Raw genomic sequence first — 15844 nt, forward strand, 5'->3', positions numbered from 1 at the left:
TCAGCCGCTGTCCGAGGCGGGCCGGGGGCTGTCGGGGGCAGCGCGGGGGTCGCGGCTGGGGCTGCAGGGGGCGGTGGCCGCGCTCGGCCGCGGTGGCCGCGGTGGCCCCGGTGGCCGCGGCTGGCCCAGGGCCTGGCTGACGAGCCCGGGCAGGGCCAGCAGGCGCAGCCCCAGCGCCTCCAGCTGCGCCTCCAGGGCCCCCAGGCGCTTCTCCAGCTCCTCGTGGCGCTCCTGCAGCTCCGCCAGCAGCTCCGACATCAGCGCCTGCGTCTGCACGGCTCGGGTCAGGCACGGCCCCAAAACCCCACAACAACGGGCTCGGGGTCAGGCACGGCCCCAAAACCCCACAACAACGGGCTCGGGGTCAGGCACGGCCCCAAAACCCCACAACAACGGGCTCGGGGTCAGGCACGGCCCCAAAACCCCACAACAACGGGCTCGGGGTCAGGGACAGCCCCAAAACCCCACAACAACGGGCTCGGGGTCAGGGACAGCCCCAAAACCCCACAACAACGGGCTCGGGGTCAGGGACAGCCCCAAAACCCCACAACGGGCTCGGGGTCAGGGACAGCCCCAAAACCCCACAACAACGGGCTCGGGGTCAGGGACGGCTCGACCCCATAACAACGGGCTCGGGTCAGGGACAGCTCGACCCCATAACAACGGGGTTTGGGGTCAGGGACAGCCCCATAACCCCGTAACAAAAGGCTTTGGGTCAGGGACAGATCTAACCCCACAACAACAGCGGGGTCGGGGACAGCCCAACCCCATAGAAATGGGGGGTTCAGGGCTGGTCTGACCCCATAAAACCGGGGGGGTTCAGGTTCAGGGCTGGTCTGACCCCATAAAACCGGGGGGGTTCAGGTTCAGGGCTGGTCTGACCCCATAAAACCGGGGGGGTTCAGGTTCAGGGCTGGTCTGACCCCATAAAACCGGGGGGGTTCAGGTTCAGGGCTGGTCTGACCCCATAAAACCGGGGGGGGTTCAGGTTCAGGGCTGGTCTGACCCCATAAAACCGGGGGGGTTCAGGTTCAGGGCTGGTCTGACCCCATAAAACCGGGGGGGTTCAGGTTCAGGGCTGGTCTGACCCCATAAAACCAGGGCCGGGAGGGGCTCCTGGCCGCGCTCACCTTGGCCAGGTCCACCAGGGTGTTGGCCTGGTCGCTGAGCTTGCGCTGCTCCATCTTCACACTCCGCAGCCTGCGGGGACAGCGGCAGCCTTGGGGACAGCCCCGGCAGCGCTGTCACCCCCCGGCAGCGCTGTCACCCCCGGCAGCGCTGTCACCCCCGGCAGCGCTGTCACCTCTGTCACCTCCGTCACCTCTGTCACCCCCATGCAGCCCCTCCCCCGAACGTGCAGCCCCTCCCCTCAAGCGCAGCCTCTCAGCCCCCCCGGGGGGTCACAGCGGGTTTTGGGGTGTCCCCCCCACCCCAAATTCTGCGGCAGAGCCCATGCAAAGCTTGGGGGGGGAGGGGAGGGGGCACTTACTTCTGAGCTCTGCGGGGGCGGCGCAGGGGACACAAAACAAAGGGTTAATTCCGAGGCGACAGCGCAGCAGCGTCACCGCCCCCGCCCCAAAGGGACCCAAAGGGACACCCCTGTCCCAGCCAGGCCACCCCCAGTCACCCCCACACCCCTCCCTGGAGCTGGGGGGGCCCGGGGGTCACCCCACAGGTCTGGTGTCCCCAGCAGGGGGTGAAGGACAGGGACAGGGACAGGGACAGGGATGGGGATAGGGACAGGGAACAGGGACAGGGACAGGGACAGGGACAGGGATGGGGATAGGGATGGGGACAGGGACAGGGGATGGGGATGGGGACAGGGACAGGGAACAGGGACAGGGACAGGGAACAGGGACAGGGGATGGGGACAGGGAACAGGGACAGGGGACAGGGACAGGGATGGGGACAGGGACAGGGACAGGGACAGGGGATGGGGATGGGGACAGGGATGGGGACAGGGACAGGAGATGGGGACAGGGGATGGGGACAGGGACAGAGACAGGGATGGGGATAGGGGATGGGGACAGGGACGGGGACAGGGGACAGGGACAGAGGGGGATAGTGACAGGACAGGGACAGGGACAGGGGATGGGGATAGGGACAGGGACAGGGACAGGGGATGGGGACAGGAACGGGGATGGGGACAGGGACAGAGGGGGATAGTGACAGGACAGGGACAGGGACAGGGGATGGGGACAGGAACAGGGAACAGGAACAGGGATGGGGAAAGCAGAGTTGGGGGACAGGGATGGGGACAAAGAGAGAGGATAGGGGACAAGGACAGTGGGAATGGGGGACAGGGAATGAGGAATGGGGACAAGGAACAGGGACAAGGCCAGGGGACAAGGCCAGGACAGAGACCAAAGCCAGGTGACAAACCCAGCAGAGACGCCCGCCGGGGTGACAAACCCCGGGGCCACCACAACGGGGACCACCTGTCACCCACCCGGGAAGGGACACCCCCACTCTGGGGACAGGGGGGTGACAAGGAAGCAGGAAAAGCGGTGGCACTTACTGATGGATGGCTTGGAGGAACTTACGCTGGTGGGTCCGAACTTTGGCGTGGTCGATCTTCTTCACCAGCTTGGTGTGCTTGTGGATGAGCCACGTTTCCCTGAGCACGTTGGCAGCGGCGTTCTTCACCTGCAGCCCCAAATCCCGGGAATCACCCATGGATGGACACCTCAGTAGGGTTTTCCCTGGTTTTTCCCATTTTCCCCTGGTTTTTATAGGGTTTTCCCCGTGGTTTTTTTTTTTTGGCTTTTTTCCCCAGTTTTCATTGGGTTTTCCCCCAGTTTTAATCGAGTTTTTCATGGTTTCAACAGAGTTTTTCCTGGTTTTCATGTGGGATTTCCAGGATTTAAGGAGGTTCTTCCCACTTTTAAGGGGGTTTCTCCCATTTTTTCCCAGTTTTAAAGGGTTTTTTTCCTGGGTTTAATTGGCTCTTTCATTTTCATTCAATTTAATTGGTGTGCTTGTGGACGAGCCACGTTTCCCTGAGCACGTTGGCAGCAGCGTTCTTCCCCTGCAGCCCCAAATCCCGGGAATCACCCCATGGCTCCCAGTGGAATCGGCTTTTTCCCGGCTTTTATGGGGTTTTTCCCGCTTTTTTCCAAGTTTTAAGGAGATTTTTCCCAGTTTCAACGGGGGTTTTCCCAGTTTTAACTGCGTTTCTCCCAGTTTAATCAGCTTCTTCCCAGTTTTAATGGGGTTTTCCCAATTTTTTCCCAGTTTTCATGTGGTTTTCCCCAATTTTAATGTATTTCTCCCAGTTTTCATGGGGTTTTCCCCAATTTTAATGTATTTCTCCCAGTTTTCACGGGGTTTTTCCCATTTAATGGCCTTTCATGGCTTTCCCCCTCAATTTTAACGTTTTCCCCCTTGTTTTTAATGGGATTTTCCCCATTTTTTGGGAGGAGCCAGGCGGTCTCACCCGCTTGGTGAGCTGCGTGTCCATCATGAAGTTGTGGACGTGTTTCTCGGCTTTGGTCAGCTCCAGCTTCCGGGCCACCACGGCCACCACCAGCGCGGTGCAGCCAGCGCCCTGCGGGGACAGCGGGGACAGCGTTGGCTCCTGTCCTTCGCCGGCGTTTTGGGATCAATTTAGGTTTAAAAAAATAAAATAAAAACAAACCCGGCGGGAGCCCTGAACTCCCAGCTGGGGCTCAGAACGATCCCTTCTGCCAGTGGGAAATCTCCTCGCCGTGTCCCCAAGGCAGGGTCCCCTCGTGGTGTCCCCTCATGGTGTCCCTGCCATGTCCCCTGCAGTGTCCCCGCCATGTCCCCTGCAGTGTCCCCATGTCCCCTGGCTGTCTCCTGTCAGTGTCCCCATGTCCCCTGGCAGTGTCCCCATGTCCCCTGGCTGTCCCCTTTTGGTGTCCCCACATCCCCTGTCAATGTCCCCATGTCCCCGGCAGTGTCCCCATGTCCCCTGGCTGTCTCCTGTCAGTGTCCCCATGTCCCTTGTTGGTGTCCCCATGTCCCCTGGCTGTCTCCTGTCAGTGTCCCCATGTCCCCTGGCTGTCCCCATGTCCCCTGGTTGTCCCCTGTTAATGTCCCCACATCCCCTGTCAATGTCCCCATGTCCCCTGTCGGGGTCCCCATGTCCCCTGGCTGTCCCCTGTCAGTGTCCCCATGTCCCCTGGCAGTGTCCCCATGTCCCCTGGCTGTCTCCTGTCGGTGTCCCCATGTCCCCTGGCTGTCCCCTGCTGGTGTCCCCACATCCCCTGTCAATGTCCCCATGTCCCCTGTCGGTGTCCCCTGTCAATGTCCCCATGTCCCCTGGCAGTGTCCCCATGTCCCCTGTCAATGTCCCCATGTCCCCTGTCGGTGTCCCCACATCCCCTGGCTGTCTCCTGTCGGTGTCCCCACATCCCCTGGCTGTCTCCTGTTGGTGTCCCCACATCCCCTGGCTGTCTCCTGTCGGTGTCCCCATGTCCCCTGGCTGTCCCCTGCTGGTGTCCCCCTGGCAGTGTCCCCGTGGCTCACCATGATGCCGGTGAGCAGGCACACGCCCTTGCCGCAGTAGGTGTGTGGCACCATGTCCCCGTAGCCGATGGACAGGAAGGTGATGGAGATCAGCCACATGGCCCCCAGGAAGTTGCTGGTCACCTCCTGCTTGTCGTGGTACCTGCGCGGGGCGGTGGCACTGCTGTCACCGCTGTCACCGCTGGCGCCGCTGGCACCGCGGCCGTTGAATCCCCCCCGTTTGTGCTCATCGCGGTGGGTTTGGGGCGCTGTCCCCAAGCCAAATTTGGGGACACCATGGGGACTTCCCATGGCCAGGCCGTGTCCCCCTGGGACAAAGAGGGGACAGCACAGAGGTGCCACCGCTGTCCCCAGAAGCGCGGCACAGCGATGTCACCGCTGTCACTGAATCCCCCCCGTTGCGGTGGGTTTGGGGCGCTGTCCCCAAGCCGGAATCGGGGACACCATGGGGACGTCCCATGGCCGGGCTATGTCCCGTTGGGAATGGGGATGGGGGGCAATGAGGGGACAGCACAGAGGTGGCACCGCTGTCCCCAAAAGCGCGGGACAGCGATGTCACCGTGCGGCCCCAAAGGCCACCGCGGGTGACACCGTGGGGACAGTGGGGGACACTGTGAGACTGCAATGTCACAAACACGGCGGTGCCACCACCCCCCTGTCCCCGAGGGTGGGGACAATCCCGGCCGGGGGACACGGCGCAGCGGCCAAGCCGGGCAGGGGGACAGGGACATGCGGGGAAAATGGGGGGGAAATGGGAAAATGGGATTGGGAAAGGGAAATGGGATTGGGGAAAGGGGAAATGGGATTGGGGAAAAGGGAAATGGGATTGGGGAAAATGGGATTGGTAAAGGGAAATGGGATTGGGGAAAGGGAAATGGGATTGGGAAAAAGGGATTGGGGAAAAGGGAAATGGGATTGGGGAAAAGGGAAATGGGATTGGGGAAAAGGGATTGGGGAAAAGGGAAATGGGATTGGGGAAAAGGGATTGGGGAAGGGAAATGGGATTGGGGAAAAGGGAAATGGGATTGGGAAAAGGGAAATGGGATTGGGAAAGGGAAATGGGATTGGGGGAAAGGGAAATGGGATTGGGGGAAAGGGATTGGGGAAAAGGGAAATGGGATTGGGGAAAAGGGAAAAGGGACAGAGGAACAAGCCGGGGTGGGGGTGTGGGGTCTCAAGTGTCAGGAATTTAGGATTGCTGCTGCCCAACCCGGTCTGGGCTTGGAACCTCACCCGGCACGGCAGGGACAGGGCGGGGACAGCCCGGGGTGAGGGGGGAGGCGACAGCACAGTGACAATTCCCGGGACCTGCATTCCCAAGGAACACCCGGGATTCCCCCACAGGAACCCAAAACGTGCGGGGACAGGAGGGGAAACGCGAAGGGACAAAAGTCGGATCCCAGGAGGAAAAAGAAAAAACCCTTTGGAGACTGCCAGCTCCTTGTGGGGCCTCTCTGAAAGTCCCCCCAAGGCCACCACGGAAGTCCCCAAGGCGGGGGACAGCGGGGAGGGGACAGGAAGCAGCTGCCGAGGTTCCAAGAGGAAAAGGGCTCCCGGCCCCTTTCCGCGCCCCCGCCCCCCCAGCCGCAGCTCATCCTAAATTCTGGGGGGTTCGGGGAGCAGAAGCCTGGGGCGAGGGACGGTCCCTGCGGTCACTCGGGACGGTCCCCGCGGTCACTCGGGACGGTCCCCGCGGTCACTCACAGTTTGTCCCTGCAAGCAGCAGAGCGGGCAGGGAGGGAAAACAACAGCGGTTAATGCGCGACCCCGGGGGCTCGGGGCCAGCAGGGGCGGGGACACGGCGGGGACATCCCGGGCACCCCATGGGGACATCCCGGGCACCCCGCGGGGACATCCCGGGCACCCCATGGGGACATCCCGGACCCCCGCGGGGAGCAGCTGATGAGGGTCCTGAGGGCGCATCCTGGAGGGTCCCCTCGGTGGGAATGTCACATTCCCGGACCCCTCTGTGGGACCCTCAGTCTTTGGTCTCCACTGCGGGACCCCAGATCTTTGGTCCTCATGGCAGCTCCAGCTCTTTGCACCCCCTGCAGGTCCCTCAACCTTCGGACCCCTCTGGGGGACCCCAAACCTTGGTTCTCTCTGAGGGATCCCAAATTTTGACCTCCTCTGAGGGACCCCCAATCTGCGGCTCCCTCTGAGGGACCTCAAACCTTTGGTTCCCTCTGGGGGACCCCCAGTTTTCACCCCCTTGTCACCCCCCAGCTCTCAGTCCCCTCCGTGTCACCTCCAGCCCCAGCAGGCCCCACCCCAGGGTGACACCGAGGAACTTGGGGACAATCCCACCTGGCAAATCCCACCAGAGGCACATGTCCTGACCACGGGGATCTCTCCCCACACTGAGGTGACACCGAGGAACTTGGGGACAATCCAGTCTGGCAAATCCCACCTGCCAGACCCCAAACACCCCACCAGAGACACATGTCCTGACCACGGGGGTCTCTCCCCACTCCAGGGTGACGCTGAGGAGCCTGGGGACAATCCCACCTGGCAAATCCCACCAGAGGTGCCTCACCTGACCGCGGGGGTCTCTTGCACCCCTCAAACCCCCCGCTGCCTCCTCAGCCTCACCGCCACCCCCTCCCACCCAAAACCCCCCCCCCCAGAACCCCAAAGCGGGACCACCCCACCCCCCCAACCACCACGGGCTTCGCGCCCCACCCCGTCCCGCCGGGCCCGGCGCGCCGCTCACCGCTCGCAGACGCGCACGGTCCAGGCGGCGATGATCCACGAGGAGATGCTGAACACCAGCAGCACCGTGCCGGGGCAGATGGTCATGAGCGTCTTCATGACGAAGCGCGTGTTGAAGTTGATCTTGTTGAGCGCGCCGATGCTGCGCGACGAGGCGTCGGTGAAGAGCTTGCTGTGCAGCAGCATCACGCGGCCCAGCAGGTAGAGCCGCAGGAACATGGGGATGGACAGGATGACGTCCACGTCGGCGTGGGCCACCGAGGCGGCGTAGGTGAAGGCCAGGCGCGCCGTCCAGGTGAACAGGTACTGCCCGGGGATGGGGTGGATGGCGCACACCAGCAGCTCCAGCGCGATGAGGAAGACGCGCTCCGAGGTCATGGCGATGCGCCAGTCGTCGGCGCCGTTGTCCACCATGAACAGCTGCGGGGGTGCGGGGGTCTGAGCCCGGCTGAGGGGTTCGGGGTCGTTTCAGGGGGTTCGGGGTCGTTTCAGGGGGGTTTTGGGGTAGTTTGAAGGTTTTTTTGGGTAATTTTATCAGGGGTTTTGGGCAATTGCAGGGGGTTTGCGGTCATTTGAGGGGTTTTTTGGGTAATTTTTTCAGGGGTTTTCGGGTAAAGTGAGGGGTTTGGGGTAGTTGAGGGGTTTTTTGGGTAACTATTTGAGGGGGTTTTGGGTCATTTCAGGAGTTTTTTGGGGGTAATTTGAAGGTTTTTTTGATAATTTGAGGGAGTTTTTGGGTAATTTTAGGGCATTTGGGATAATTTGAGAATTTTTTTGTTAACTTGAGGGGTTTTTGGGTCATTTGAGGGTTTTTTTTGTTAATTTCAGGTTTGTTTGCTTCATTTGAGGTTTATTTGGGCTAATTTGAGGGTTTTTCGTTAATTTGAGATTTTTGTTTAATTTGAGATATTTGATTAATTTGAGGGGGGTTTTGGTTAATTTGAGGGTTTTTTGCTATTAAATTATGGGATATTAACATTTGGAGTATTAAATTATGGGGCATGGTAAGTTATGGGGTATTAACTTACAGGGTATGCTAACTTTTGGGGTTTTAACCTATGGGGTATTATTTTAAGGATGACTTGCTTTAGTATAAAACCAAAAGTTATTTTTATCGATTTTTGGGAACAGAGGGGTTGGGTTTCTCCTTGTTTTTTTTTTTTTTTCTCTGTTGGACACAGGGACAGGCCAGTGCCACCCCGGGGCAGGTGCCACCCCCGGGCAGGTGCCAGCAGGTGCCACCCCCGGGCAGGTGCGCTCACCTGGATCTCCCTGGCGTGGTACATGACGATGAGCCCCAGCAGGATGAGGGTCGAGAGGCTGATAAGGCATTTCAGGGCGAACGAATACGACGACTCCTGCGAGGCCACGGAGGCACCGTGAGCCCGGGCCGGAGCCCGCGGCCCCCCCACCCCCGTGCCGGGCCCCCCCCGACCTTGGTGTAGACCCCCCAGGAGAGCTCGGTCTCGGTGACCATCACCACGATGCCGAACATGCCGAAGATCAGCGCGTAGTCGCTGAGGCGCTTGCGCTTCTCGAAGAGCGCTCGCCGGTGGCCCAGCTTGTAGCCGATGTTCTGGTTCCGCCGCTCCTCGGCCACCCCCGGGCCCGGGGGGGCCGCGGCGGGGCCGGGCTCGGCCGCCCCGGGCCGCTCCGGCCGGGACACCACCACCCGGGGACCGGGGCTGGGGCAGGGCCGCGGCGGCTGCGGGTCCCGGTGCGGCGGCTGCGGGGTGCAGGCGGCGCTCGGGGGGCCCCGGGGCCGCCGCACCCCCCCGTTGTAGCGACAGCTGCTCATAGCTCTGCTGGCGACAGCACCGGGCGATCCCGCATGGCTCGGCGGCGCGGGGGCGACCTGCGGGACAGGGGACACGCGGGGGACACCCCGGTGGGTGGGTGAGCGGGGATGGGACACGGGGAGCCGGGATCCCGCCCGGCCTCGGGGGGTGCTTCCCGCAGCGGTGCGGGGGCCTCGACGGCTGTGGGGACGTGCCCTGCCCGTGGGGACATGTCCTGTCCGTGGGGGACGTGTCCGGCCCGCGGGGCACACGCGGTGGCCACAGGGACACGTCCTGCCCGTGGGCACACGCCGTGACCACAGGTCCGTGTCCCGCGCACGGCGGCGACGCGTGGCGCTCGTGGGGGACGTGGCCGTGTCCTGCCCGTGGCGGGGACACACCGTGACCACGGGGACACGTCCTGCCCGTGGGGCCGTGCCCGTGCCCGTGTCCTGCCCGTGGGGCCGTGCCCGTGCCCGTGTCCTGCCCGCGGAACCGTGTCCCGCCCCCCGCGCTGCGGACACGGCCGCCAGGACGCGGCCACCCGCCGCTCCCGGTGGCCGCTGTCCCCTGTCCCCTCCCCGCAGCCGCGGGACATCTGCGGTCCCGAGCCGCAGCTGCGCGTCCCCGCCGCTCCCGAGCAGCCGAGCGCGCCGTGCCCGGTACCGCCGTGCCCGGGGCTGCCGGGGGGGCTCCGCCGCGGCTCCCGTCGCCCCCGGCGCGGCCCTGCCGTGCCCGGTACCTGCCGTGCCCGGGGCCTGCCGGCCGGGCCGGGTCCCGCCGCCGCCGCCGCAGCCCGAGCCGGTCCCGGGGGCGCGCGGCGGCGGCACCGGAGCGCCGGGGGCGGGGCCGGAGGCGTGGTCCGAGCATGTCCGGCATTCTGATTGGTCCTCGCAGCCCCCGCCCCCGCTGACGAGCACCGCGCCACGCCCTTGGTCACGCCCCCTTATGTTGGTCACGCCCCCCAGCGCCCCCCGCCCCCTCCGTGCCCTCCCGGAGCCCCCCCAAACCCCGCCACCCCCCCAAAAAACGCCCCCTCCCCATCACAGCCCTTCAGCACCCCCCGGGACCTCCTCCCCGCCCTTCGGCCTCGCTGCACCCCAAAATTCATCACCCTCCCCATGTCCCCCCACCAGTACAGCCCCCCCCATGGCCCCCAGTGCACCCCAAAACACCCCCAGCCCCTCGGAGCTCCCCCCGAGACCCCCCCGTACCTGCTGGGGTTCCCCGGGGACGCCCGGGGGGGTCCCGGGGCCGTCAGGGGACGCGGGGCCGGGGCTGGGCGCGGGGGCCGTCCGGGGGTCCGGGGGCCATGGGCTTCCCTCCACGCCTGGCCGGGGACACGCGGCGTTAGGGGGTCCCCGAGCCCCCCGGTGACAGGGCAGGGACCCCCAGAGCTGCCACAGCCCGTGAGGGTCCTGCCCTGGCAGTGCCACCCCGGGGGTCACCCTGTCCCCCGCACCGGCGAGCGCCGGGCACGAGGGGCTGTGACACGAGTGTCCCCATGGAACGAGGGGCTGTGACACGAGTGTCCCCACGGCACGAGGGGCTGTGACACGAGTGTCCCCACGGCACGAGGGGCTGTGACACGAGTGTCCCTGTTCAGGAGGGGCTGCAGTGCGCATGGGGCCCTATTGCACCAAGAACCCCACTGCACGAGGGGCTGTGTCACCCAAAAACCCCACAGCACGGGGGGCTGTGTCACACAAAAACCCCACACCACAAGGGGCTGCCCCATACAAGAAAAACCCCATTGCACGAGCAGCCCTACTGCACCACCCCCGTTGTGTGAGGGGCTGCACTGCATGAAAAAAACCCCATAGCACCGGTGGCTCTGTCACACCAAAACCCCATTGCACGAGGGGCCCTACTGCACCAAGAACCCCGTTCCGGCTGTGTCACACCAAAACCCCATTGCAGGGGGGGCTGCACCACACCAAAACCCCATTGCACGAGGAGCGGCCCTTCTGCTCCGACCCCACTGCTGCCCCACACAAACCCCCTGCACAAAACACCCCACAGCCCCCCCAGACCCCAAACCCCACAGGAGCCCCGGGGGCTCCCCCATCCCCGCAGCGCCCCCCGGGGTTTGGGGTCTCCTCCGGCACCCCGGGCTGGCTCCGGCCACCGGCAGCGGAGAGCGGCCGCTGCCACCGGCACCGCGGCTGCCGGGGCCTCGGGACCCCGGGCTGCTCCCGCTCCCCCGGGAGCCGCGGAGCGGGGCCGGGTTCCAGCGGCCAGCTGCTCCCGGTGTGCGGCCGGGCCTGGCTCCCCTCCAGGGCCGGATCGTTTTCTCTCCATTCTGCCAAATTTATCGCAGGAAAATGGGCTCCGATTGCTTTTTAATATTCGGCGTGGGGAGGGAAAAGCCGCAGCGGGCCGGGACGAAGGGGAAATGTTCCCCCCGCACTCTTCAGGGCCCTTCCCCTGAGGCTGTGCCAGGCCCCACAGCCCGGAAAAGTTTTTTGTCACCTCAGATGGGGGTGGGTGAGGCCACCGCGGGCTGGGGACAGTAAATATTTCATGAAGCACCGCTCCGTGGTGGCTTCAGTGCTCTGGATGGCGGCGCAGAAGGGCCTGGATCCATCTTCCCCCTGCCAGAGCATCCCCAGGGACGGATCCCTGCATCCCAGGGAGGCTCCTCTCCCTGTCCCTTGTCCCCTGTCCCCTGTCCCTTATCCCTGTTCCCTATCCCCTGTCCGTGTCCCCTGTCCCTATTCCTGTCCCTTTCCCCATCCCAGTCCCCTGTCCCCTGTCCCTGTCCCCATCCCAGTCCCCTGTCCCCATCCCAGTCCCCTGTCCCTTGTCCCTATTCCTGTCTCCTGTCCCTATTCCTGTCCCCTGTCCCTGTCCCCAAGGGGACGCCCTGGCTGGTGGCTGCATGCCCAGGGTGGGATGAGCAGGGTGGTCCTGCCTGTCCCCATTGTCCCCAAGGCGGGGAATGGGGATGGGGACATGCCAGGGCCACGGTCACCCTGTGTCCTTGAGCCACGGCCACCAGTGTCCCTGCTCCGGGACGTGACACGGCAGCAGGACACCCACGGGTGGCTCTGCCACCCCCCGCATGGGGACAATGGACAAGGCGGAGCTGTGGATGCCACCACGCTGGGGCAGGACCCTCGGGTGGGGACAGCAGAGGCGTCCTGAGGGTGACACCAGCCGCGACAGCACCTCCCCGGGGCAGGGACACCCCACGGCCGGGCTGCCGCAGCCCCCAGCGCTCCGGGGTGACAGTGGGGGTGGCAGCGGGGGGACACGGGGACCCTCCGCTCCCCCCGTGGCCCGGAGCAGCGGCTCTGCCTCGGAGCAACTGCAGAGGAGGGGAGGGCGCGGCTAAAAATAGCGGCGGGAGGGCGCAGGGCTCCCGGGGTGGTTTTTATTCCTTCCCCGCTCGCCGATTCCCGCCCGGGCACCTCGGCGTGGGGCGGGGGGGGCAGGAATCTGGGGCGAGCCGGGCCGGTGGCACCGCGGGGACAGCGGGGAACACCCCCGCCTGCGGGCTTGGCGTGCTTAGGGCTGCGGGGACCGCGCGGTGACCCCGCCCGGGGTCACCGGGGCTCCCCGCCGGTCGCCACCGCGGCCCGGGGCTGGCCGGGGGCACCAAGTGCGTCAGACCCCCGGCTGCCCCCCCCTCCGTCCGCCCCCAAAATTCGCCGCGTGGCCCCGGTTCCTGCGGCCGCCGCCAAGCCCTGGCCATATGTCCCAGGCCGGGAGCAGCTGGCGGTGCCAGCAGGAGCCCCCGGCCCCCGCTGCCCACCCACCGGCGAGGGGCGGGCCGGGGGCGGCACCGCCGCTGCCCCCCGAGGGCAGGGCAGGGCAGGGGGGGCTCGCTGTGCTTTGGGGGGGGGGGCACAGAACCGGCCGAGAGGCAGCGGGGACGAGGCCACGCGGCTCCCCAAAAAGCAGCGGGATGGCGCAGCCCAGCCGTGCCACGGGGGGACCGCCGGGGGTGGCGACACCCGCGACCCCCGGGTTCCCCCGTGTCGCCCCCCTGGCGCGGCGGGGGTGGGGGCAGAGGAGCAGCGCCCGGCGCTGGGGAGGGGGTTCCCCCACGCAGGATCGGACTCGGTGGCACCCGTGTGTCCCCCACAGCGCAGGGGCTGGCACAGAAGGTGGCACACCCGCGGGGACACGCGGGGACACCCGAAGCTCCCCGGCCCCGACGCGACGCCGGGGAATCCCCGCCTGGTGCCGGGGTCTCCCCGAGAAAATCCCTCCGCAGAGCCCCGCCGGGACACCCGGGACCGCCGCGGCATCCGGGGACACGGCCACAGCCCCGATGTCCTCAGGGGTGGCAGAGACAGCCGTGATCCCCCCCGCGAACCCCCCGGCCCAAGGGGGGACCCCATCCCCATCCCGCCCACCTCGGGAGGGGACGCGCGGCCGGGGGACACCCTACCTGCTTGGGGCCCCGCGGGCTGTGGGGCTGGGCTGGGGGGTTCCGCAGGGTGCAGCGGGGGGGTCCGGGCTCCCCACGCCCCCCCTTGGCCGCCACCGCGCCGGCGTCCCCAGACAAAGCCGCCGCGCCGGGTTCTCCCTGCGCCTCCCCCACGCGCTCGGCTCAGCCGAAAGGACAAAGCCGCTCCGCCTGGCTGCCCCCGCCGACCCCCGCCCGGGCCACCCGGGGGGGTCGCCGCCGCCCCTGGCACCGCCACAAAGCCCTCAGCGAGGGGGGGTCTCCCAAAGCTCGCCCACGCCCTTGTGGAGCCCCGCGTCCCCAGTGCAGGGCGGGGGGTCCCCTCCGCTGAGGAGGGGTCCTCGCGGTGCCCACCCAGCACAGGGTCCCCAGCGGTGGGCCAAGGTCACCGGGAAGGTCGCGAGGGGCGGGAAGGCCCCCGTGTGTCCCAGCGGTCCCCGCCCCGGCGGCTGCGCCCCGCTCGTCGAAGCCGCGAGGGCCACGCGGAGCCCGAACCCGCCCGGAGCCCCCGGTGCCCCCCCGGGCTCGGCAGCGGCCCCGGGCCCCGCCGGCTCCGGTGGCTGTCGGACGTGCCACCCCGGTGTCACGGCCGCGTTTGCGGCACGGGGTCCCCCTGTCTTTGGTGGGCGCTGAGCCGGGTGTCACCCCGCTGTGCCATCGCTGTCACCCCCCTGTGCCATCAGTGCCACCCCAGCAGCGGGCGGCCAAAACCGGGGGAGCCCCGAGTGCCACCAAGCCCTCAGCCCTGCTCACGCCTTTGGTGACAGCAGCCACATTGTCCCCAAGGACGGGGACCCCCCCCCCCAAATCCCCTGACTCCATCAGCCGGGGGGGCCCCGCGCAGCCGAACCCCGCAGGGAGAGCGTCCCCAGTGTCCCCACACCACAACCCCCCCCAGGCAGGACACCCCCACTGTCCCCACACCCGAGGCAGGGAGTCCCCGCTGTCCCCACACCCCGCACCGGGGAACGCCACGCGCGGGGTTCCCGTCGCTGCCACCCCCGGGGTGTCCCCCCCGCCGCTGCCACCCCCGCGCCCGCTCACTTGCCACGGCCCCGTGCTACGGGGAGCGTCGGGGCGCGCCGGGGGCCCCGGGCGGCGGCGGGGACATGTGCCGGGGCCGCGGGGGCGGCGGGCGCTGCCGGCTCTCGGCTCGGCGGAGCGACACTGGCGACAACGGCAGCGTGCGGGGGGTGGGGGGGGGGGGGACCGGGGGCTTCCCCGCCCCACGCCCCCGCGTCCCCCCCGGCGGGGCAGTGACCTTGAGGCCGCGGCGCTGGCGGTGGGTGGGAGCCCGCGATATTTTTAGCCGGGCACTGTCACTCCCGGCGCGTCCTCATTGTCACCGCCGGGGGCTCCTCCCGCGCCCCCCCTGCCCCAACGCGCCCCCCCCGCCCCCGTCCCGCGCCGCACCGGGGGAGGCTGAGCAGGCCCCGGACACCCCGGAGCCTCGGAACACCGGGGAACCCCCGGGGAAGCCCCCCCCCGTGCTGCCCCCTCCCCTTCCCAACCCCCCCGGGCAGCCCCCCGCCGCTGCGCCGGGGGCTTCCCGCGAGCGCGGGGATCCTCCCGAGCCGGGGGATTCCCGGGAATGTGGGGATTCCCGCGAGCCGCGGGCTTCCCCAGCACCGGCAGCCCCCCCTGGAGCGGAGGGGGGTCCCCACCGTCGCGGACCCCCCCCCAAATTCACCCACCTGCCGCCAGCCCCCGGCCTCCGCTGCCCTCGGGCGCTGCCGCCGCTGACCATGGCCCGGCGGCGGCGGCGACACGTGCGGCGCCGAGCCCGGGATCCCGGCGGGTCCCGGTGGCACAACCGGGGGCCGGGGGCGAGCCTGGACAGCGGCTCCGCGGTGCCGCCGAGCCCCTCCCGGCCGCGCCGTGCCTCGGTTTCCCCAGCGCGCAGGCGGCGGCCGCGGGGGCTGCGGGCGGCGATGCGGCGCCGTTGCGATGCCGCTCCACACGCGCAGCCGCGCGCACCCGCCCCGCCGCCTCCCGGGGCTTCCCGGGGCCTCCCGGTGCTTCCCGGGGCTTCCCGGGGCCTCCCGGTGTTTCCCGGGGCCTCCCGGCCGCCGCTGCGGATAAATCCAGCCGCCTGACGGGCTCCCCTCCCCGCGCGCCGCCGCAGCCGCGGGGCCGGGGGCGATCGCCCACCCGCGGCTCCCCCCCCACCCTCCCCGTGGGGACCCCCCCGGTGACCCCCTGGGAACCCCCCGGTGACACGGGGGCAGCCCCCGGGTGGGGCTTTGTCCCCCGCTAACGTCTCGGTGCCACCCCCGGGGGCGCCGGCGGTGGGGAGGGGGCGCGGGGTGACCCCCGGGTTGGGCGGGGGGGGGGGCTGGAGTGCCGCCCCTTCCTTCCCGCAGCCCCTCCCGAGCTTCTGCCGCGCCACGGGGTTCGGGGACACGGGGGACACGGGGGTGCCAGGGGGTGAGCGCGAGCTGTGGGG

The 15844-nt window shown here is 67.5% G+C and overlaps 1 protein-coding gene across 3 annotated transcripts; it reads right to left on the reverse strand.

The window, feature by feature from the left end:
* Window positions 1–15361, reverse strand: KCNN1 (potassium calcium-activated channel subfamily N member 1). Of its 3 annotated transcripts, none has more exons than XM_068173929.1 (10): window positions 15093–15361; window positions 10196–10311; window positions 8639–9058; window positions 8466–8561; window positions 7205–7623; window positions 4492–4633; window positions 3437–3547; window positions 2519–2646; window positions 1131–1200; window positions 1–270 (listed from the first exon to the last, which is right to left on the reverse strand). In XM_068173929.1, the coding sequence occupies exons 3-10, from the start codon at window positions 8999–9001 to the stop codon at window positions 1–3; spliced, it is 1599 nt and encodes a 532-aa protein (XP_068030030.1). In that variant the 5' UTR covers window positions 9002–9058; window positions 10196–10311; window positions 15093–15361. The 3 variants fall into 3 exon arrangements, with proteins under 3 accessions (XP_068030030.1, XP_068030031.1, XP_068030032.1); XM_068173930.1 differs by lacking the exon at window positions 15093–15361 and adding an exon at window positions 14443–14560; XM_068173931.1 differs by lacking the exons at window positions 10196–10311; window positions 15093–15361 and adding an exon at window positions 9724–9813.
* Between the last annotated feature and the right edge of the window lie 483 nt (window positions 15362–15844).

The sequence above is a fragment of the Anomalospiza imberbis genome, chromosome 27, assembly GCF_031753505.1.
Source record: "Anomalospiza imberbis isolate Cuckoo-Finch-1a 21T00152 chromosome 27, ASM3175350v1, whole genome shotgun sequence".
NCBI lineage: Eukaryota > Metazoa > Chordata > Aves > Passeriformes > Viduidae > Anomalospiza > Anomalospiza imberbis.